The following is a 25,539-nucleotide window of genomic DNA, read 5'->3' as shown; positions in this document are numbered from 1 at the left end:
GTTATAATGAAGCTAGCACAACTATGGATGCCATCTTAACCTTGTTCGACAAACTACAAATTCCACTCGCTGCTCACAAGACTGATGGACCTGTAACTTGTCTAGAATACTTTGGCATCATCTTGGACTCAGTCTCGATGATGGCGAGCTTACCAGAGAACAAGTTGAAAAGGATAGCTGATATGTTAACATCATTTTCTACTCGGACTACGTGTACCAAAAGAGAGTTGCTGTCTTTGTTAGGGCATTTAAACTATGCTTGTCGAGTGGTAGTACCAGGCAGATCCTTCCTATCTTATCTGATTCGACTGTCCGCTACTGTGGTCAAGTTGCACCACCATATCAGACTATCTAAGCAATGTCGGATAGAGATGCACATGTGGAAAAAATTTCTGAACCAGTGGAATGGCATCTCGTTTTTCCATGACGACCATATCACATCAGCTCCGGATCTCAATCTGTATACGGATGCAGCCGGAAGTGTAGGACACGGGGGATATTTCGATGGGGCATGGTTTGCCCAGGCGTGGCCTCAGGACGTTAAAAACAGTCGAGACAGTTGGAACTTTATCCTATTTTGGTGTCGGCCATTCTCTGGGGACGACATTGGACACAGAAGAGAGTACTGTTTCATTGTGACAATATAGCTACTGTGGGTATTATCAGAAAGGGTAGATCAAAATGTATGGACATTATGGCTCTGATGCGGACCCTTACATGGCAAGCAGCTATAAATAACTTTATTGTGTTAGCTGAACATGTTCCAGGCATACAGAATAACATTGCAGATGCACTTTCCCGTTTGCAGTTCAGGAAATTCCGAGCCCTGGCGCCCCACGCAGAACTCCATCCAACGCCTTGCCCACCCAGCTCACATGTGATGTGGACCTGAATCGTCACCTGGACACCCTGTGGTCAGCTGCGATCAGTCGACAAACAAGAACAGCATATTCTACAGGATTTAAGTGCTACCTAAAGTTCATGTTAAAGTTTAGTTGGTTCAACACACTGGGTGCCAGCAGCGGCCTGCCACCAGTTAACGAAGCCTACCTTCAGTACTTTCTTGCACATTGCTTCGGCTTCCTCAAACTCTCACATGACACCGTGAAGACTTATCTGGCGGGAATCCGATTCACTCACCTAAAAGCGGGCATCAGGACACTGTTTGACGATGTCTCAACCGGTGCCCTAAATCGGATTCAAACTCTGCTCCGAGGATACAAACGGGCCCATACACCAGAGCGGAGGAAGAGACTCCCCATCACCTACCATGTGCTATGTAACATCGTCAAGCGGCTCAGGGATGGCGTGTTCGGTCCTTTCAACGATTTGGTAATGGAATGTATGTGTCTTGCAGCGTTCTTCGGATTCTTGAGATGCGGTGAACTCACATGTTCAGCCAACTTTGATCCCGGTAGGAACATAACTTTGAGTGACATTAGTTTTGTACATCATAAAAGAACATGTGTTATAACCTTAAAAGTGTCTAAGACTGATCCCTTCCGACTAGGCGTTCGCATTGCCTTATTCGCTACTGACACTATGACATGTCCCTACTCGGCCTTGTCCAAACTGTTTTCCATTAGAACGCAGTGCAGGGCTGCATACCAGGATCCGCTGTTCGTCAATCGGGACTATCTACCAATATCCAGGACTGTGTTTTTGTCATGGTTAGATAGGGTCCTCACGTTGACTGGCTACAACTCCGCCGACTACTCCGGGCACTCATTCCGGATAGGAGCAGCTACCACGGCAGCCACTGTTCACATCGAGGATCACCTCATTAAGACTATGGGCAGGTGGACGTCGCACTGTTACGCCAAGTATATCAGAACGACCGATTCCACCTTAGTGCAAGCCCACAAGGCTATGTGTCACCATCACTAAGTACCATATTCATGTTATTTACCTATATTCTTAATTCTTTGGGGGCTCTCGGTTGCTAACCTCGTTTGGGCGTCATAAGCCACTCCATACTCAGAGCATGGAAGGCTTGTGGCCCCCAAAGAACATTACGCTATTTTGGTACTGTCCGGTCAGCACGACCCAGGACTAGCTTACCTCTAGGGATCGTCCGGGTCATCGGACCCCAGGACCGGCATATCCCTCTCACAGCTACACAGTCCGGGTCCATAAGACCCCAGGACATTGTCATCTTACTCGGGTCTCCATGACCCCAGGGTGTCAACCCGGGTCACCTCGACCCCAGGGTCTCTTAGGCAACCGAGGCAGCCCCCATGTTGTGCCAAAATGTTTTATGTAAATATCTGTATGTAATAAAACTTCCTGCAATGTACTACATTTCATGTTGTTTGTGGCACAAACCCTCACTTTGAAGTCGAATAAAATTCAAAATACATCACCCACACAAATACACTTCAGAGTTTTGAATAAGGAGGGAAATTTCCTGTTTTGTGATATCATCATCCACTGGCATTTTAGGCCAAGCAAAAGTACTGAAAATGACCTCTGAAAATTAGGTACATCGTAAATGTCGCTATTTTTTACACGTTACTAAATCACCACTCACAGCGTTGTTTACAGCATGTTTTGAAAATCTAAATTTCAGATATTTACTCGGAGAAATGAATTTCAAAAATAGCATAATGGTAATTGGATATTTTAGTTTGTGCAACAACAACAGTACTTACGCGTTCATATTTAATATACCAATTACAGGTCAATCACCTCATTACGTTTATATTCAACACGATTTCTGAACTCTGTCGCCCGAACGTGTCGTTTATGCCGTCTGGATCATGTTACAGTAATTACATCCCACAATGCACTTCTAAACAGTCTGCGCATGCCCAGTAAGACGGACATGACGTCACAGTGTTTACCTTTATTAACCCTGCAGCCCCGCACGAGGCTACTTTCTACATTGTCGCAAGCCACTCAACTGCGTTAATCTCATCTGCTTCGGTGCTAAATCACGAGTCCAGTCAAGCCATCCGATCTCAGGTTTCGCGATACTCAGCTAACCAAGATTAATAATGGCGGAGCGGAGACATAGACGAGCCAGAAGTCAGCGCAATCGGGTTAATGTTCTCGACTCCGCACAGCCTGAAGAAAATCCGGATAGCCTCAAACCCCGCGCCATTGCTGCCAGTGCCAGTCGTACTACAGGGAGAATCAGCAGTCAACCGTATCTGACCGTGGCCCAGCTACGCAAACAACTGGCAGAGCGGGGCGTGAGGGTTCCAAATAATTGGCCTAGGAAAAGCTTGTTGCAGCTGTTCCAAGAAAACCAACAACAACGGCCAGCAGCAGCGACGGTGACCTCGTCGGACAGCTACGACCCGAGTGCCATTTTGTCTCCGGCGGCCACACTTCCGGGGGTGGTCGAAGCCAGCATACAGCACAGGAACCCAGATGCCCTCGTTAGCGGGACCACGCTACCCTACAGTGTTGTTTCGGACTTTGGGGATAATGGTACCAATTCCGTGTCACCTGTTAGTGTTGCCAGTCTACAACGCGAACTTGCATAGCTAAAACACATGATAGCCAACATGACCAGCCATAACGCAGTGACCACCGAGTACGCAGCTACAAGCCTACCGGATCAACTCAGCCATGATGTGCCGTCGGACTCGTTGCCCCACATCCACACAGTCGCGCCAGCGCTCAAGAAGAAGATTAAAGACGGCAAGTACTGTAACCTGGCCTTGCTATTGATACCTAATCAAGACACGCTAGACGCTAGAATGGCCGAGTACGATGGCAATGTGTATCATTTAAAGGAGGATGCTAGGCTAAATCGCACTCTTACACTAGCAGAATTTATACAGGCCTTTGGCATTTATAAGGACATTCTGTGTGACATCAATAACGCCAAACGGAAACAATTGGATGGACACGAGCAAACTGTCATCGAACTGGCTACGTTGTATGGGGGCTCTGCGCACTATGACTACCACAAGTTATTTGCTGCCAGAGTGGCGTCCTACGCAGAACAAGGTTGCAGCATTCGCTGGGATATGAGGGACACACGTCTGTACGGGCTGTGTTCTTCGGGGCGCCGTTCCAGATCGTGTGCGATTTGCCACAGCATCACCCATGGTACAGACTTGTGTCCTGAGCGACGTACTGATACAGTTAGGCCTACCCTGTTCTCGGACCGAAGTGGCAGCTCCGACAGGATGGGGGCGACGGACAAAAACGACACCAGGGGACGACCTAGAGTTAGGTCAAACGGAAGGGAGGTCTGCAATAATTTCAATCACCAGGGCTGTGTGAGAGTGAACTGTGCATACCTTCATGTATGTCTCAATTGTCATGCCCCAAACCACGGACAGGCAACTTGCGCCAAGGCTCCCAAATGGAGACGGGACAACCAAGCTTGACTAACTTTCCCGGATATAACCAGAGAAGAGGACGCAGGCACCTTAACAGTCCAACTCACTCCCATCAATGTTCAGGCTATACAGGCAGAACTCGCCTCTCATCCCCATCCTCCATTTGCTACATATCTCGTCAACGGCTTGCAACATGGATTCGACCCCTTAATGTCGGAGGTTCCACAGTCAACAACGGAATGTAACAACAATCGTAGTGCTACATTGGGTCCAATAGTTGTGACAAAGGCAGTGCAAACAGAAGTCGGTAAAGGATACGTTATCGGACCTTTCCAGCGGGCTCCATACCCGGTGTACAGAATTAACCCCTTAGGAGTTGCCACTGGCAAGTACTCGGGCAAGAAGAGGCTAATCCTTGATCTGTCAGCCCCTCATAACTTGGAACATACCGCAAGTATCAATGATCTCATTAGTAAAGAATCTGCTTCACTCTCGTATGTGACCATAGACAATGCTATTTCAGTTATTAAGCAACTGGGACATGGTGCACAAATGTGTAAGGTGGACATTACCGACGCATTCAAACAGATTCCGCTGCACCCCAGGTACTGGCCGTTCTTTGGTTTCCGATGGGACGATAGGTACTACTTCTACACTAGATTGGCGTTCGGGTGCAGATCCAGTCCAAAGATTTTCGATACCCTATCACAAGCCTTGTGCTGGATATTGCAATACAACTACGGCGTAAAAAAAACATTCTGCATCTGTTAGATGATTTCCTGACTATTGATCCTCCCGGTTATGAAGCTAGCACAACTATGGATGCCATCTTAACCTTGTTCGACAAACTACAAATTCCACTCGCTGTTCACAAGACTGAAGGACCTGTAACTTGTTTAGAATACCTGGGCATCATCTTGGACTCAGTCTCGATGATGGCGAGGTTACCAGAGAACAAGTTGACAAGGATAGCGGATATATTAACATCATTTTCTACTCGGACTAAGTGTACGAAAAGAGAGTTGCTGTCTTTGTTAGGGCATTTAAACTATGCTTGTCGAGTGGTAGTACCAGGCAGATCCTTCCTATCTTATCTGATTCGACTGTCGACCACTGTGGTCAAGTTGCATCATCATATCAGAATATCTAAGCAATGTCGGATAGAGATGCACATGTGGAAAAAATTTCTGAACCAGTGGAATGGCATCTCGTTTTTCCATGACGACCATATCACATCAGCTCCGGATCTCAATCTGTATACGGATGCAGCTGGAAGTGTAGGACACGGGTGATATTTTGATGGGGCATGGTTCGCCCAGGCGTGGCCTCAGGACGTTATAAACAGTCGAGACTCAGCACAATCAATTGCTTGGTTGGAACTTTATCCTATTGTGGTGTCGGCCATTCTCTGGGGACGACATTGGACACGGAAGAGAGTACTGTTTCATTGTGACAATATAGCTACTGTGGGTATTATCAAAAAGGGTAGATCAAAATGTATGGACATTATGGCTCTGATGCGGACCCTTAACTTTATTGTGTTAGCTGAACATGTTCCAGGCGTACAAAATAACATTGCAGATGCACTTTCCCGTTTGCAGTTCAGGAAATTCCGAGCCCTGGCGCCCCACGCAGACCTCCATCCAACGCCTTGCCCACCCAGCTCACAAGTGACATGGACCTGAATCGTCACCTGGACACCCTGTGGTCAGCTGCGATCAGTCGACAAACAAGAACAGCATATTCTACAGGATTTCAGTGCTACCTAAAGTTCATGTTAAAGTTCAGTTTGTTCACCACACTGGGTGCCAGCAGCGGCCTGCCACCAGTTAACGACGCCTACCTGCAGTACTTTCTTGCACATTGTTTCGGCTTCCTCAAACTCTCACATGACACCGTGAAGACCTATCTGGCGGGAATCAGATTCACTTACCTACAAGCGGGCATCAGGACACTGTTTGACGATGTCTCAACCGGTGCCCTAAATCGGATTCAAACTCTACACAGAGGATACAAACGGGCCCACACACCAGAGCGGAGGAAGAGACTCCCCATCACTTACCATGTGCTACGTAACATCATCAAGCGGCTCAGGGATGGCGTGTTCGGTCCTTTCAACGATTTGGTAATGGAATGTATGTGTCTTGCAGCGTTCTTCGGATTCTTGAGATGCGGTGAACTCACATGTTCAGCCAACTTTGATCCCAGTAGGAACATAACTATGAGCGACATTAGTTTTGTACATCATAAAAGAACATGCGTTATAACCTTAAAAGTGTCTAAGACTGATCCCTTCCGACTAGGCGTTCGCATTGCCTTATTCGCTACTGACACTATGACATGTCCCTACTCGGCCTTGTCAAAACTGTATTCCATTAGAACGCAGTGCAGGGCTGCATACCAGGATCCGCTGTTCGTCAGTCGGGACTATCTACCAATATCCAGGACTGTGTTTTTGTCATGGTTAGATAGGGTCCTCACGTTGACTGGCTACAACTCCGCAGACTACTCCGGGCACTCATTCCGGATAGGAGCAGCTACCACGGCGGCCACCGTGCACATCGAGGATCACCTCATTAAGACTATGGGCAGGTGGACGTCGGACTGTTACGCCAAGTATATCAGAACGTCCGACTCCACCTTAGTGCAAGCCCACAAGGCTATGTGTCACCATCACTAAGTACCATATTCATGTTATTTACCTATATTAATTCTTTGGGGGCTCTCGGTTGCTAACCTCGTTTGGGCGTCATAAGCCACTCCATACTCAGAGCATGGAAGGCTTGTGGCCCCCAAAGAACTTACGCTATTTCGGTACTGTCCGGTCAGCACGACCAGTACTAGCTTAACTCTAGGGATCGTCCGGGTCATCGGACCCCAGGACCGGCATATCCCTCTCACAGCTACACAGTCCGGGTCCATAAGACCCCAGGACATTGTTATCTTACCCGGGTCTCCACGACCCCAGGGTGTCAACCCGGGTCACTTCGACCCCAGGGTCTCTTAGGCAACCGAGGCAGCCCCCATATTGTGCCAAATGTTTATGTAAATATCTGTATATAATAAAACTTCCTGCTATGTAATACATTTCATGTTGTTTGTGGCACAAATTAGTAACCACGGGTATCCGTCTTTTATGAAATCACCAATGATCATTCCAAAACGTCTCCAATAACCCTAGAATCGTTTCGAATGTTTTAGAAAATATGCAAACACAAACTCCGATGTAAACTTTCCCCCATATTGGATAGTGTTTACAAAAACACGTTTCAGGTCATCTTCCCGAGGCAAGTGAGTTAACTGACTATAAAAGTCCAGTTTCCACCCTTGCCGAACTAGGCTGGTATTATGGAGTTACATTTTGGCTGGACTAACGAGTCTATGCATAGTCCAATCAAAACCGTGCACCGAAATCGAAATCCGGTTTCATAGAGTGTCATGCAGATTTCGGTCGACTGCAGGATTTGCAAAGCATGTGCACCGCTAACTCGTTGTCAACAGATATTTTCTAAATCTTTTCATGTTCTTAATCAAGGTTCTCACGTGATTTGATGCACTTCGCGATGTAAGACTCGTTTTATCACAATATAGATCTTGATTATCGATCAGATCGTCTTGACTGGGGGCTACCGTTTTGTTTGAAACAAATGCAAGTGATACGAGAGGTTGAATCTGATTGGTCAATAGGAGAGGCATAGAAACGACATAACTCGTAATAGCCACTGGTGGCGCTACGATTGAGCCCAGGGATTCCAGCCTGGTTCGACAAGGGTGGAAACTGGACTTTTATAGTCAGTTAACTCACTTGCCTCGGGAAGATGGTTTCAGGTACACAGGTTATGAGGCGCTTGTAACATCACGTATATTTCAAACTTAGCTGCGATACATAAATCCTTGAATTCCTCATACATTTTAGAATCAAATGACCAATGGTCTTTGTCACCAATACAAAGTGCCAAGATGAAATCAAGCAAAATAAATTAGGTGTGAAAACGAACGCTGTGCTCGAAAAACTGCACTTGTTTGAAATGTAAACAAAGCAAAATTCCGATTTTACAGTGTAGCATTTTCTCCTATTTTGAGCTATCCATTCGTCTATTCGTTCAAGATATTGGCTCAACATTTTCAGAATATCCATGGGTTGAGAATCGTAGGAAGTATTAGGGAATTTAAAATAGATACATTGCACTGATTCGATATTTTCAACAGAAATTGTCAAATTTACTGTCCTGTGTGATGCCATGACTGACAGAAAATCACGCACAACGACAACGGTATTTATCGGAATTTCTGACTATTTCCGTTGGTTTCAATGAAAAATATAACAAAAAATAACAGTACATAGAATGTCAGAATGTTTCTGATTACTTACATGTCACATTTATGTATATACGATCCCTGAATCAACGAAAGACCCCTTGTAAAATCCCGCCTACTGATGACAGTGAACACGCCATTTTGTAAAAGTCGGTCACCGGTAGTGATGTCATACGTCAACATTGTTGTACATATTGGTAATTTCTTTGAGGTGTAGGTCCTTGAATGAGAGTGCACACGATCATTGTATCATGCTGTTTACAGTTTCAGTTATGATGTAGATTTTGCATATCTTTTATACATTTTTTCACACAATTAATTTCACTTTGGATATTAGTCAATGTTCAAAATGATATCAAACGTAAATATAGGCCAACCTAAGGTATGAAGGAACCTTTGATCATATCCTGTTTGTTTGAACATTGTTTACATAAAAATTGATAGGTTTATAGTGTCGAATACGATATTCTTTTCCTTTGGTTTGTTTTGTTGTTTCGTTTGGACAAGTGTTACAAGATGAAGTGTAAATGAAACTATTTTGTACGTAAATGTACGTATTTCTTGGGATGTGTAATAGTCAATATTATAAGTTCATATAACCAATGTCCATGAATGTTTCGTTTTATTTTATAACTAGTACTGAATATTATTACTTTAACAAAATGGATAATATTTTTCGTTAAAATATATGCACACATTTCTGAATTGAATTGTTTTTTATGTCGTTTGATATACAGAACAGTGATATCTAACGATTTGCCAGGTGCGTGCGCATCAGTCACAAACAATTAACAAATTATTCCCCTCGTTTTGCATTATATTATCAATGGGTTTATTCTTTTTTCAATATTGTGATCACAGGATATTAAACTGTTTACTTTATTTACTCCAGGAATTGTAAAAAGTAAAAAAAATAAAACCCATGCCAGGTACTCTGTTGGTTCAACCCTATACGATTATCCTGATAATTCTATACCAATAGAGCTTTCTTCGCATCTTTTATTGTGTAATTCTGAGACGATATGAAGAGAAATAATAACATAATAATGAACAAATATATGTCCAATATTGAATATAATTTTGGTTGTTTTGAAATATTCTTTTGGGTATTTCAGTACGTAAATTGATGCCAAAAAGGTGCGCGTCTTGTCTAATTAAGATACACAATAAACTATCCAACTGTTAACATATTCAAGACATTATTTACTTGGTGAAAGCAGTCATTTTATGTTGTGTCGAAAAAGCATCAAATTCCGTTTTACACATCAAGATTTTCCATACCATGAACGAAAATTAGGGGAGATATATATATTAATCAAAATACCAGTGTCGTCTTTCTCCGACACTATCAAAGACATAAAACCAGCCACGACTTCAAAAAGAATGGTGATTTTTTTTTGGTATTTCATTACATTTGATGATAAGGCTAGTGCTCCATTAATAATGGTGCAACATTGGTCAGATTACACTTACACAATCAGGAGAATGTTGGAATCTCAGGACTTAGTTATAGGTTAGATAGGGCAATCCATTTCTCTATTACCTCTTTTTTATGAAGTACCATTTCATCATTTCTTATTGTTGTTTTTTTATAACTTAACGTATACAGTTTCAATATGGATATTTGTGTTGGAATAGTTTGGTTCCTCGTGAACAAAACACCACAAAAATATATTGTCCTTACCCACTGCCAATTCTCACCAAGTGACCTGAGTTAAAATAAACTAGTGCTGAGCATAGTAGAGTTATGTTTTCAACGCAGAATATATTCTCGGACAACACTTAGAAGTGTCTTTTTTTTAAACCGGTTTAATATTTGCAGTTAAATTTACACCATCAAATAGGAAATTTAATATTCTCTACCTCTGCATAATTTTATAGCAAGAGGTAGATCCAGTGCCACGTGAACGCAATTATTGCTCAACCTTCATTTTTCCGATCTTAGGAAAATGTGCGTCAGAAAAATAAAATCGGCATCCAGAGGGTTAAAGCGAAACAGACAACCCTGTCTGTTGTCTAATAAATGCTGGGCGGCGCCTTTGATCTTGCCTCCAACCATGCATGTAGTAGAAGTAAACGATGATCAAGATGGCCTTGAAACAAACAAGATTCTTTCTTGTTGCATATCAAGGCACCAATTCATCCAGCATGGGGTTATGTTATGTATGTGTAGCAGATTGTATCCACAATTAACTAGAATGTTTCATATCTACAAAAATATATATACGTCAGTGTGGTTTATCAACACATGTATAACGCTTATTTACGTTTGGTGTGAAATTGAACATTATGATAGTGTCAGCAGGGATAATGGAGTTCATAAGACATAACTTTATTTGCTTTTCTGGCCACAGACCGTGGCATATGAAGATCACAAACAAATATGATAGATTTTTAACACACTTATTTTTGTACTATTAAACAAACTCTGACTTTGAAGACATTTTCGTTTATTGTAATAACATCAATTTAACAAATCATATCTATCTCTGAAATCCACAAGGGTAGTTGCTGTCAAACCTAGGAACATAATCAGGGCGGCCAGTTTGGACTTGTCATGTGCCTTAAAGTGAGTTTATTCTTAAATATATCAAAAGCGACTGACCCTACAAAATAACTGGAAGCTGTCTCTCAGACCGTTATGGGTAATGATGTATTTTATATTAATACTGGGGAATGTTCAAATTAGTTACTGTCATTTACTGCTACATTCTAACTGTCAATCGTCTCACCAGGACCATAACTTTGGTTATATATCGACTCCCTGTCTCTGTCTTAAGTTGTTAATCGGTAACTGCAGTCCAAATTTATCAACTTCTTCATCTATTGTTGTAAACTTGACTGATTTGTTTACACAATAAAAAAATCGAATTGATCTACTGAGCAGTCAAGCACCTGTATAAGAAAAATAAAAGCAGCCATGTTACATGTACCGGTAGTCCAAAAAGCTGGCAATTATTTCGTCGCAGTATGGCTGAAAAAATACTGGTGTGACGTGACATTTAAACTTACTCACAGACAATTTGATAAACTATAATAATATGAATATTAAAATTCATCATCACTTGTCAAGTTTAACAACAGTTAAACCCCACCCCTGTTGCAGAATTTATGACATAATTAAATCTAAACAAACCCTAACCTTTTTTAACCGAGATGGAACTTGTTGTCATGGAAATTGTTACAAAAAGAAGAGTTTGCCACTAATGTGGCCAAGTCTCCTGCCCAGCAAATGAAGTGTATATTATGTCAACAATAGTGAAATTTGATCACACAAACACATACATTTGAAAATATTCAAAATTTTGTAAGGAGCAAAAGGCAGCAGGGGAACATCTACTTGATGTAAATGCAAAATATCCTGAAGAAACAAAATAAAATGCTGCAAATCACAATTTCTATGAACTTCAAGAAAAAAATGAAACCTTCTCCACAAAAACATGATGGAAGTACAAACTGACAAATCAGTTACTACACTTACTACTGAATTCATTAGGGTGGGAGAGAGAAAACATTACAAGTCATGTTACTGGCACTCCCTGCAAGGAAGTTGTGGCTTTTTAACAATATGGTCATACCATGTGATATGATAAGGTGAAAAAACAAACAAGACAATATTATAAATGTGAATTTTAAAACTCTACAGCACAAAAGTCTTCATATCAACATGTGCTGAAAACTGTAAAAAGTTTCAAAGAGAAGTATGCCATCTTATTGCACACTCATCTCTGTCATAATCAATGCAGAAGTAGGGATGATGGATTTGATAATGAAGTCACGAAAGTTACCCTCAACCATTATTGTCATTTATTGAGGCACATACTGACAACTTGGCAGAAGGCGTGCACAGTTTCCCCTACTATTGGAGATACCTCCAAATGATGACAAACACAAAATGTAGGCACACAAAAAAACTTTATTATGACTTAAAAGATTCCTTGAACAGACTAAATGGGTGTCAAGTTGAATTTTTTGGCATTTAAAAGAAGAATTCATAAATTTCTAAAAGTTCAACCTTTTGCCATGGAAAAATATAAATTTCCAAAATGTTTAAACAGTAAAAGGCACCAGTTGAGCATGTACCTGACAGACCTGCAAAGTTTCATAAAAAAATATTGAACGGTTTATGAGTTGTGCTCCGGAAGTACGGAAGGACGGAGCCCGTTTCTATATCCCCCGCCAACTTTGTTGGGCGGGGGATACTAAAATCTCGCTTAGAAGATGTCACAGATAAAAAAGGATTCTCACTGAGTTTGCTCGTCTGTGACACAGAGGTTTATCCCTACTTTGCCAGCAAACAGCAGAGGATTAACAGTTACTATGAGTGGAGTGAGTCAGTATGGTTTTACGCCGCTTTTAGCAGTTACAGTGTTTATACAAGCACAGAAGTCTTGGCAAAAACGCTCACAGTAGTTTGTGAGTTAACTCAACGGGGGATTTTACAAGTATCCATCACAACCTATGAGTGAGTGAGTGAGTTGGGTTTAACGCCGCCTTTAACAGTATTCCAGTTATATAACGGTGTGTCAGCTTGATGTGGGAGGAAAGCCCAAAGTGATGGAGGTCTCGGACGTTTACCACTTCGGTGAAACACACAAGCACGGGTATGGTGCTGACAAACCTTGAACCCACAATCATAGGTTTCTGGCATGCCCATTGGACGTAACTCTACACAGCAAATCGTGGCGCCTTAGACAACTGGGCGACCTGTGCTCCCTCACAACCTCTGAAAGCTAACATGTGAATAAACTCTATTCACTGAAATTTAGATAATTAAGGCACTTGCAGTGACCAGTTAACAAGTAATCGGTGCGATGGTATATAAATACTGGGAATGCCAAACAACTTCACTGTAAATAGACACATGCACCTGTGAATGGCATGGTGGTCATAGCCTTGTATATCAAGGTTTTAAATAACAAGTGAAACAAAGACAAGGTGCCCGCATAAACTGGAAAAGGTGTATGCTGCATGTCCATCCTCCATCAACACCTCTAGTGATCTTTTCCCTATCCCGAGCCTTGCGCATAACCGTTGTCATTACCTGGTTGAGTGACTTCCTTCTATCAACGTGAAAGGATTACCAACAGGGAAATAAAGGATTAAAATCCTAAAAGACATCCTATCTACATGGCATAAGTACTCACAACCAATTTCCTCTTATAACAAACTGTTACCATTGGTATCCCCTGCAATACTCCTTATGGTCATTGGGCAAATGTAAAAATCACTAACCCTAACGTGATTATGTCTACATTCTATGAACAGTCAGACAACATGGCTGTTCATATTCATTTCCAATATCCTCTTAGAATTAGAGAGTCCCACACAAAACTTCCTCTAAATAATTCCAACAAATTGCCAAACAGAAAGTGGGGTGGGGGGAATAGGGACATATTCCAACATGAAATAATAAGACATAAGTAGTGGTGACTGCTCTATCATGATTGTATTATCTAAACATAAATTTGGCGAAGAAAAACGTTATATTTGCAATCACCTGGAATGACTCATGTACCCCAAACTTAAAACGAATATGTCTGCAATCTACAAACAGTCACTTCTTTAATCGTGAATATTTACCAACCAGCGATAATCGTGTCAACTCGGGGGGTTCCCCTAGTTCCCCTAAATTCACTTCTGTTCTACTTTGGGTAGCCACAATGGCTACAATGGGCCCCCGTGGAATGGCTCATGCCATAAAATTACGACGGGCCAACCTTGTGCATATTATGGTCTGGTGAACACAGGCCAATGGCCGGTCATAAACTCAAGATCCACATCTCACTGTTTTGTTTTATCTCACTATTCATTTGATATATTTGCCAACTTCAACTGAAACCCAGTCCCGTGTTAAATGCATGGCAGACGCATGTGCAACGGGTGTGCAGCGTGTGTGCAACCCGTTGAGCACATGTGTGCCATGCGTGTAACACAGGACCGGATTTCAGTTCCAGACCGGCGTGGGTGTACAACGGGTGCTAAACCCGTGTGCAACCTTTTGAGCACCCATGTTACACACGTTCTCAGCACATGTTAGGGGAATAAACTTCTAGGCAGTAGTGTACACTTTTTATAAACCTATTTATTGGGATCGCTATTAAGTAAGAGACTTCTTTCTATAGGCATTAAGACCTATTGTGAGGTTTTACTTTCCAGTCGGGTTAAATCTCCTTAACAGGGGACCTTGTAATATCCCAGGGATTTTATATAATGTCCTGGGTATTTTATTAATATAACTTCCGTTCAGATTGTAACATGTAATGAAATGTAAAATCAAACTCGCAACCTTCATATCTGTAGCCCAGTGAGTGTACCACGAGGCTACAGAGGTGTTGATAAGACTCACTGGTTTTTAGAATGTCCTTTTCAAGATCCGTACGCCAGCAACAGATATTTTACGCGCATTTCCTAAGGTTCATGGAAAGTATGTTCGAAACATAAAAATGTTGATAAATGTTGTTTTAAGTTTCTTTTTTCGGTTTATAAGCATGGAAAAACACTTTCCCTCGGTAATGGTAGACAGAGCATGCCCTGGGTGTCGGGAAAAACCGTGGGGGCTTCGCCCCCTTGGTTTTTCCCTCTCCCCAGGGCATGCTCTGTCTACAAAAACCTCGTGAGCGTGTTTTCTCCAATACTTAAACAATGTCATGTTAACATCAAATGTTTAAGAAACAACCACATGAGCCTGATTATGATCTGTTTACTCACATCTAATTTTGAATCCAGCTCATGATCTGAGGCCACGACATGCTCATCTTCCTTCTTGCCAAGTTTCTGTATAACTGCCTGCTTTGTGGTCCAGTAGGTTTCCTTCATCTTGTGGAATGTTGAAGTGTTTGTGTTTTCCACCTGTCGGTCATAGTTCATCCCGGAGTACCCACGAGTACTGAAAGACAAAACACATGGTGACATACACCAGTAGAAGAATGGTCCCTATGGTTACCATGGTTATAAAGCCCGCCTCCAGGGTCTAGTGGTAGAGCATCCGCCTGGATAATAATAATTAATATGAAATCCCTAACACAATGAGAAACCCAGATATGGCATGATATGAAACAAACAGTAATAAGATTCACAAAAGAGCAACAACATGAGTAACAGGAATGACTATTGTACCATATAACAATGTATACCCTGTGAAACCTGTATTTGTTAATGTGATTGACAAGTAAAACCAAAACGGAAAAAGTGCTTCCTGTGGGGATGACTCAATGGGACAGGAGAGAGTCAGCTAGGTGGAGATGAGGGTGGTGGTGGGTACGATAAAAAGCTGCTGATGGCAATATGGCAATGAAACGGAATTGGCTGACTGCACATGTGCTTGCCTCAGGAAGTGAATGTTTCAGCGTGCATGCTCCTGCCTCGGAATAGGGTGAATGTGCATGTTTATGGTTTAACGACATCTGTACACGTGCTTTGGAAAATATTATACTGCCTTGTCAAAATAACCATAACCAGTGCTATCTAAAGAATTTGCTGGGAAATTATGGCATGTGTTGATGGCTACTGAAAACTATGTTACTCCGGTAGGTACTTTATTATAATAGTGTTGAGACTGTTGACATACAAATACAAAAACAAAATATGTTGTTACACAACATCGTAATATAGTTGTTAAACAGTAGTATAGGCAATGGTGATTCTACCCCAACTCCACTGGAGCTATATTTATACCCCAATACCTATACTACAGAGGAAATGTTTTATGCAAAGATCACGATGCGATCCAACGATCGTCATGAGACTAAGCTAAATTGTAATGAAAAGGGCTCAAGCTCACAACCACCTGAACCATTCCCGAGCCATATCAATGCTTCTATGATATAAATTTTTATAGGGAATGACAGTTCTAGCTCACTGCCACTGGAGCCAGATTTATACCACAGAGGTAATTTTTTTTACAAAAACGACAATGTGATTCAATGAGACTAAACTAAATTGTAATGAAAATATTATCTATTATTTTTACTCATACGCATACCATTATTTTGAACAAAGTGAACAGAAGGAAACAGTTGTTCTTGGTTGGCTTTGGTACAGCTTGTCTTAAAATACTCGATTAATATGAAAGTGCTCGCCCAAACACACCCGTTTTTTGTAAATCTCTTGCGTTTCATGTTCTGTATGTGACAGACCATCACGTTGAACAGTGTAACATTTTTTAGTTGACATTTATTCGTTGTGGGACGAAGACGTCCTCAGAACTCCAGTCAGGAGATTGATTTTTCTAATGTTAGAATGAACTTCCATTATCGAGAAGTTAAAACCACTTTATAATAGAAAGTGGTCAATTATTCACTTTCGTTGAATATACAGAAACATATCATTTTGGGGGGATTTATTCAGGTTTGCAAGGAAGGTTTGTGTTTCTGTCTTTTGTCTAATTATATGTCCGACATGATCTTTTTTACTTGTTTATTCAACGGGGAATAAGAACTGCCTCATTCACATATGGTAGCAGAGCGTGGTTTCCAAACGGTAAGTCAAATTAATTATGTCGTATCTGCAGGAGGGAGGCTCTGTAAAGAGCGATGAGGCTCTGGCCCAAGAAACAGAAGGGTCTCTGTTAAAACTGGAGAACATTTTGAAACTTAATCAACAAAGAAGCAAATGTTAAGTCAACCTTCACATAAGCAAAAAACAAGTTGTACAGTTTACTCGAATCTCCTGACCAACCATCTCGAATAGACATACAAGATGGTATAGATAAAGTAAATGAAAGTCAGGTGAAAGCTGTCGATGTTATGACACAACTCACTCTGGCTTTTGCAAAGAATCAGCAAGGTGAAAATGTCGCTAAAACTGAAAGAGAGATTAGTCATCTTGAGGATGAAACTAATGCTGTAGTTGAACAAGCACAATGTCACTTAGATAATAGGTCAGATGTGACTTCCGTGTCAAGTAGGAGACGCAATAGATTGTATAGTCCTGAATAACAGGCTGCGGGAAGTGAGCCATGTATTCAGAAAGACATTGGGCATGATGTTCATAGCATACCACATGAACCCACACGTCCTTATAAAGCAGAGTCACACAGTTATGCAATAGGCACTGAGCTATGGAATCAATTCAAACGTGTTTCTATCCCAGTATTTTCTGGTGATATTAAATGCTATGAAAGTTAGAAAGCTGCATTTCTGACATGCATAGACCAAGCACCAGCAACTGCTGAATACAAGTTATTGCAGCTGAGGCAATATCTTTCTGGTGAACCTCTGAAAGCAGTACAAGGTTTGGGGCATAGTGCTATAGCTTATGACATTGCTTTAGAGCGCCTAGAAAGGAAGTATGGTGGTAGGAGGCATCAAGTAGCGTTACAGTTAGAAGAAGTGACAAATTTGAAGCCTATTCGCCAAGGCAATGCTAGAGATGTTCAAAGATTTGCTGATGTCTTGGACATTGCAGTCGTTAATCTGAAAGAAGCAGATAGAATAGAAGAGCTTGGTAATGGGTTATTGTATGCCACTTTACAAAAGAAAATTACTGAGTCAATGATTGCACAATACCAAAGATGGTTTCATGACAGAGATGGGCAAGAGTCTGTCGAGACTCTAAGAGAATGGGTACTTCAGGAAGCTAAAAATACCAAATGATAGCTGTGGAAACAACACATGGTGTTTCTGATAAAAGCAAAAGACTTGAGTTCAAAAGAAAAGAGTCATGCTCATTTGTCAGTCAGCTGAATAGAAAGTCAAAGAGGGAGGTCATATGCAAGGTTTGTGGTGAACAGCATGTGTTATGGAAATGCAATGTGTTCAAGAATATGAATATTTCTGAGAGATGGAACACTGCTAAGAAAATGAAAGTATGCTTTCGTTGTCTTGGTGATAATCATTGTGGCACACAATGTACATATGCATATCGGTGTGGGATCAATGGGTGTACGAAAACCCAAAATAGACTCTTACATGAGAACATACCCAGAATAGACATTGCACAAGGCAATCTGGATTTTGCAGAAAATGGTTTAGTTGTGGATAAGGAGGATAAGACCAGGGTTTTTCTGAAAGAGCACATGCAACTATGCCATTGGAATTTGACCATCCCTTCACAGCACTTGGACAGTGCCAGTAGTGCTGAAGAATGGAACTAATAGGATCCGTGTTAACGCATTATTGGATGATGCAAGTACCAGGTCATACATTAATGCTTATGTAGCTTCAGAATTAGGGATGCAGGGGTCAATAGAGAAAATATCTGAGTGTCTTGAATGGTAAGAAAGAAACATTTGAGACCAAGCCAGTGGCATTTGGAATTGAGAGTGAAGATAGTAGGGTGGATATGGAAATGACAGCACTGACTACTACTAGGGTCAAGGGGGACCTGCAAGTGATTGATTGGCAGAAATGCAGACACAGATGGAGTAGTATAGGTAATGATGGTTCTGGACCACTTCCACTGGAGCCAGATTCATATACCTATACTGCTACTACAGGGGGGATTTTTTATGCCAAAATGATTATGCGATTTAACGATAGTCATGAGATTAAGTTAAATTGGCCCTAGCTCACCAATACCTGGGGCCAATGAAATAAATTTTTATAGGTAATGATGGTTCTGGACCACTTCCACTGGAGCTGGATTTGTATTAAACGAAACATCAATATTAATTAATAATGGATAAAATTTACTATAGCCCACGAGGATATTGGAAAGGTGTAGGAGCAATAAAAAAATTAGCCACCGCGACAAAGGTATCTAAAGATGTGGCCAAGGATTGGTTAAAGAAACAAGCGATGTGGCAGATATATTTACCGGCACCGCGTTATATACCGAGGAAGAAGTTTGATATTTTTACAACGAATGAAGTTCATCAGGCTGACCTCTTGTTTCTTCCCCACGATAAGGTAAAACGCAAAACGTATAAATACGCTTTAACGATAGTGGATGTGGCTAGTCGATACAAAGAGGCTGAGCCATTAACCTCGAAAGATTCAACAGAAGTAGCTAATGCACTAAGCCGCATATATAAACGCGGACCGCTAAAATGGCCTAAGCTATTTCAAGTAGATCCCGGTCGCGAGTTTATGGGATCGGTAACTAAACTGTTAACAAAGAACGATGTCGAAATCGTCCGTGGTGAAAGAGAGGCCCACCGCAGTCAAGCTATCGTCGAAAGATTTAACCGGACATTAGCGGAACGTTTGTTTGGCTATCAGTATGGGATCGAAATGAAATCGGAACGATTGAGATCAACCGAATGGGTGACACGATTATCAGCCGTTGTATCAGCGCTGAATAATGAAGTAACGAGATTAATAGGGAAGAAACCATCCTATGCTATTAAAATGAAATCCGTGACTTCTGAATCTTCAGCACCGAGGAGAGGCAAAGAACGAAAACTTGCGGATAGAGTAAGGGTAAGATATTTATACCAGCCCGGTGAACTCGAAGGAGGCCTACGTCGCGCAACCGATCCCATATGGTCCCTTAAGACGTATAACATTAGTCGATTGGTTACGAAAGAAGGAGTGCCTATTCTTTATTATCTTCAAGATGGACCGGGTAGGGCATTTGTACGAGAAGAGTTGTTCATTGTTCCCGACGGTACGGTATTACAACCATAACCATAAGCATAGGAATTTACACCATCATTATCAATCCATCTCTTTGTATCTAAGGGGGAAAATGATGTCTTGTTCATTCTTAATCCATATATCCTATGATTGTAACTTCTTAAAGAGTTCATCTCGTGTTTGAATGTTCTACCGTTGAATAATGATTCTTTATACTGTTCGTGTTTGATATGCTTTTTTACAACATACTTCTTAACGCCCTTAGCTTTTCTTATCTCTCCATTATCTAACTTCTTTATAGAATACATCTTAGGTCTTCATCCCACATACTCCGCTATAGGGGTCCCAGCACATTCATCCTTCATCTTACCTAACACCTTTTTATTTACAACGCTGTGCAGTGGATTATCTTTTGGGTAATCGCTCGTGTCGTACATATCTATTTTTTCTGCCATATCTTTATACACATCCTCGGTTTGTATTTCCATCAACAAAGAATCTGTGTCGGTATATAACACCTCGCATTTATCGCCGTATTGCTTCTTAAGTTCGTTGTAATAAGTCATACATTAAGTGTTTTGACAAGTCGAGAATACTCATACCGACGTACACCGGTCTGTTGAATTTTATATTACTCTTCTGCATATGCAACGCGGCTAAGTCGTTATCAAATATCTTGCTTCTGTTAAAAGCCGGACTGGCTATAAGTTTCCTGAGTCTTTCTTCCTCATTAGATCTGACTAATTTAACATCAACACGCTTCCTTAGATTCTCCATAGTTTTACCAAATACTGAGTTATTCATGAGCTTATACAGATTCTTTTCGAAATCGCTGGTAGCTATCTTTCTTAAATCTGTGTTCAACCTTATATAGGGCTCCATCCAAGGGCTTTGATCGAACTTTAGAACTCTGTGTATTTTCTTAAGTTTCATACCTAACGATATATACAACTGGAGATTTCTGTAGTGAACTATATATTTTGTTTTATCCATCAAATTTGGTACGAGTTTTTCTACATTAGATAACCTACTATTACCCATCAAGGAGCGTTGATATTCCGACATCCAATCTTTATTAACCATTAATCTTTCGGGAGCTAGCGGATAACTGTTATGATCTTTATGTAACGAACTTGGATATTCCAAGTCAACTTCTAGTATGTACCCTTTATTCACATTGATATTATTGATATTAATAACATTGATATTATGGATATCATTCTCATCGACCCATTCAAAACCACCCATGGGTAAAGGTTGACTCATAGCCCATCCGTACAAAAATTGTTAGCGTCGAGATATAATATATGCGTGTCGGGTTTACTCGGATCGTATCCTTCCACTAATTTATTATTAGCCTTAGAATACCTTTTAGCTGCCATCGATATACCACCTCTTAATCCTTTCTCAATAAACAAGTGCATATCGTAATCTGTGAGTAATTTTAGTTCTACGCCGGTCTTCTTCAACAATGCATCCCACGATAGCCCAGGACTGGAATAGTACCATGCCGGGTCCAAGCCATATTGTTTGAAACATGTCTTTCTAAATATCTCGAATATATCGGCGAGTAACAGTACATCGGTTTTTAAGTACAGATCGTGATAATTGCCTAAATTCTTACAACCTAATTTATCCCACACCGTCAGAGCGTGTTCATAATCGGCATCTGTTATTCTAGATTCTGTTAAGTTACTATAGAATGATTCGAGGGGTGGTAATTCAGTTTCTTCGAATCTAGACCAATCATCCATATATTCGTAAGGATATACACCTTTTCTCAGCAACAAATGACGAGTTATCTTATCGGTATATTTATTTGTTATCGCAAAGTCATCGGGATTGTTCGCATTAGCTAAATTGTCCAGGGAAGATAACAGAAACTGTACGGAGTCTATGAATCTAAGCCCATTACTTTGCTTTGTTCTAGATTTCCCATCCTTGTCCCTATAATGTATAGGTTTAGTCAACGAGAACGATATGTATTTTTCCATATTATTAGGAATGCACGTTAAACCGCCGTCGTTCTTTGAGATAGCTTGCATGATGAGATGTGAATCGTATCCCCTAAGGTTATGAAACACAACGGGGATGGGTATTGTTTGAGAATTCATTTTTAGTTTCAAGTTACACTCGTTATGAGCGGCTCCCCGATAATTACCCGTGAAGTGACAATGATCTCTTACGGAATCCCCATCCAGGGGTTTATTACAAACGTGACAACTCATTGACTTCTTATGGGCCCTCCAATCATCCCTCGTCATACGCATGGGTTTCTTACACGATAATTTTTCCCTGATTATTCTCTCTTCATTTTGTAGATATTCTAGGAACTTTCCCGCTGCATCGGGACCTCTGTAAATCACGGGCGTGTTTGTTTTCCCATCATACCTTACAACTATATATCCAAACCCACAAGGAATATGTTCTTGAGTTTTGTACGTAAAACTATTATCAGTATTGCTACGGTTGGTATTTTCTATGGGTTTGATAAGCGCTTCGAAGTCGGCGTAAATTACGTACGGTACTGGCATTTGATTACAATAATGTTCAAATTTTAATATATTTTTTCCCTCTTTAGGCATATCAATCCTAATAGCATTCTGTCCAACACCTCTACAGTCTTCTTTATGCGCTTCTAATAGATCTTGTCTGCTGTACCCATGCAGGCATCTTTCACAGAAATATTTCTTTCTAGCATGTTTTGTTTGATCATATAATAGCCTGTTTAAACTCTTTATCCACGTATAATGATATTTACCATCTTTTTCGATCAGAAATGAATTGATTCTGGGGATATGTTCCGGAGCGGAGCTTATCCTGTGTACAACAATTCCTTTAGAATGTCCGAAAACATTTATAGCTAAATTATTTTGCTTTTCCACCTTATCAATTTGTGATATTGGTGTAGGTTCGTCTATACCATCGAAGTTGAGTCCATCGTTTTGGGGATAGCTAGAAGGTCTATTTGCAATTTTAGAATCTACGGGGAACAATGCAGATCTTATCATCATTCTTAAACAGTCATCAGATTTATTTTTTACGTTAATTATGGCTTTTTTCTTCTTATAATACGGGGGTAAATCTATATAAGATCCACCTTTGAAAGGCATATAATTTGCTATATCTAAATATAAACTATCGATTTTATCCACACCCCAACCAGAACCTCTATTAGTCCAGCGTTCTAAAGTTTCCTGTATCCTCTGAATTGATGTATCTAATGATGAGTTAATAGTATCAGATTCGGTTATAACTTCTTGATTGCTACGGAAATATGGTTCGGTATATTCGGTGCTATCGTCTGTGTTACTTTTACTCAATGTCATTTTAATCGTCAGCTGGTATTTTATACTATGTAAATCATCTAATTCCTCGTTAATTTTACTTGATATGATGGGCTTCTCCTTAACATCCATGTTGGAATTAATATCCATCTTCCAACCTCTTAGATATTTACCAACGCCGGCGGATGTGGGTACAAATATTAATTCTTGTTGTTGATTATCATCATCATCATCATTATCAATATCATCATTATCAACAGGTTGATTATTATCTAGTAAAGCGATCAATTCAGCTCTTCTCATTCGAGAATAACCTCTCAGCCCACTGTTTCTCGCTCGAACTTTGAGTTCTCTAACAGTCTGGGGTCTGTTGTATTCCAAACCGAGTAAATCCATCAATTCAGCTTTTCTCATACGAGAATATCCACGCAGTCCACTTTGCTTTGCCATAGCTTTTAATTCTCTGACAAAAACCATTGTGGTTGAATGGTATATGCAAAATGAGACAAATGTCTAATTGGTTGTTTTCATATATCTAAATACATATTCTCCCCAACCTATTCCTCTCATTGATGTAATCTCTCTTCCTAGCATAAATAATCTGGTTCCTGACCCTATCAGCACCGTGTTCCTTACATAAACAATAACGACCTTTGACCCCTATCCCGCATACAGAACACCTATAGTTTATGTTTCCGCGCCTGATGTAATAATTGTGTATGCCGCAGTAAATTTGAACACAGCGTCTATTACAAAGAGTAGTCTTCCCCATGAGTGTAAGCTTGCAGTTATTCATGGTATATACATCTATCATATCATTTGTCTAAATGCAAATCACATCTACACTAGGCGAGATATTGATTATGCTATTTATAGATCGCTCTAAACTAGATCATAGCCACAGCTGTCATTGCGTATTCATGGTTTGGCTGAAAATCAATACAGCAGTCAATCCCAACATGATAAATTTTACCTCTCGGTTCTTTTGTTCCTCTGACGGTGTATAAAACTGACTCATTGTTGGTCTCGGTATTGGGTCTAGTTTTTTCCCATAAACGAGGAAGTATTCGTGCATGGCAGATTCAACATCCTTAAACGTTTGAATTGAATGTCCTTCCTTAATCAGTTTTTCATGAATAAAGTCTAATCTTAATGTCCTATTTCTGGCCCATTGTGACTGGGCTGCTTGGAGTTGTTCTAAAGCTTTATTATGTTTTTTCTGCTCCGAACCTCTCATACTAGAAAATAAAAAATTACTCCCCGAAAAAGCTAAAGCATTAACAATAGCTCCACCGACCATCATCGCAATTGATGCCATATGTATAATAATATAAAATATTCAAATGTTTATATGAATATAAATATTCAAATGTTTAATTACTTCATTATGTCTTCCGGGATAAGTCCTTGTTTGATGAGCATATCCTTCGTTGCCATAGCCAATCCAATATCAAGAATGGCCATTCCGATGTCATATCCATTTAAATCTAGCTTGGGAGGTGTGGCTTTAGTAATCATTTTAGCCATACGGGCATAGCCAATGGCCAAGCCGGTGACCACCGCTGAATGATACGTCGCGTGTACCAACATTTTACCGTCTGTAACTGGAGTAGTCATGCTTCTTATAGCATTATATGAGGACTAACCTCTAATTGAACTTCTTGTTGCGGCGGGGGTGACGTTTTCTCTTCTCCGGTCTTATAAAAGAACCATACAGCCGCTATACCAGCAACTCCTACTAGTGCCCATGTTTTAATCGGATTAATATTTGAATTATTTATTAATTTCGCTTTGCGCGCCAGCCCTCCCTTTCTTCCTGCAGATATTTTCAAAGGATTCTTTGTCACTCTGGGTTGTTTTTTTGTTTTCTCATTCACATGTGGTGCATCCTCATTCACTTGTTGTTCCACAATCTGTTGTGTGTTCACAATCTGTTGTTCATCGTTCACAATCTGTGGTGTCACCTGTGTCTCCATTATTAATTTGAACTTCGTTCTTTATATTATTAAGTGGGCACATATGTTTAAATTGACAATACCTAGCCGTTATTAAAGCTGTGGCGAACGGAGCTAAGAACATTCCGAATCTATGATAAAACTCACAGCTCACTGCGCTTAT

General features: G+C 40.7%; 1 protein-coding gene across 2 annotated transcripts in view; it reads right to left on the bottom strand.

The window, feature by feature from the left end:
- Positions 1–25,539, bottom strand: part of LOC124115107 (islet cell autoantigen 1-like) — a 353,911-nt gene that overhangs the window by 272,086 nt on the left and 56,286 nt on the right. For both annotated transcript variants that reach the window (XM_046475926.2, XM_046475927.2), the window contains exon 3: positions 15,327–15,504. In XM_046475926.2, coding sequence (XP_046331882.1) covers positions 15,327–15,504 — 178 coding nt within the window. The remainder of the gene's footprint in view (positions 1–15,326; positions 15,505–25,539) is intronic.

Source organism: Haliotis rufescens, unplaced genomic scaffold, assembly GCF_023055435.1.
Source record: "Haliotis rufescens isolate VD_foot unplaced genomic scaffold, xgHalRufe1.0.p SCAF_4, whole genome shotgun sequence".
Classification (NCBI taxonomy): domain Eukaryota; kingdom Metazoa; phylum Mollusca; class Gastropoda; order Lepetellida; family Haliotidae; genus Haliotis; species Haliotis rufescens.
The sequence above is the reverse complement of the archived record's forward strand: the minus strand, read 5'-3'. Positions and strand labels throughout refer to the sequence as shown.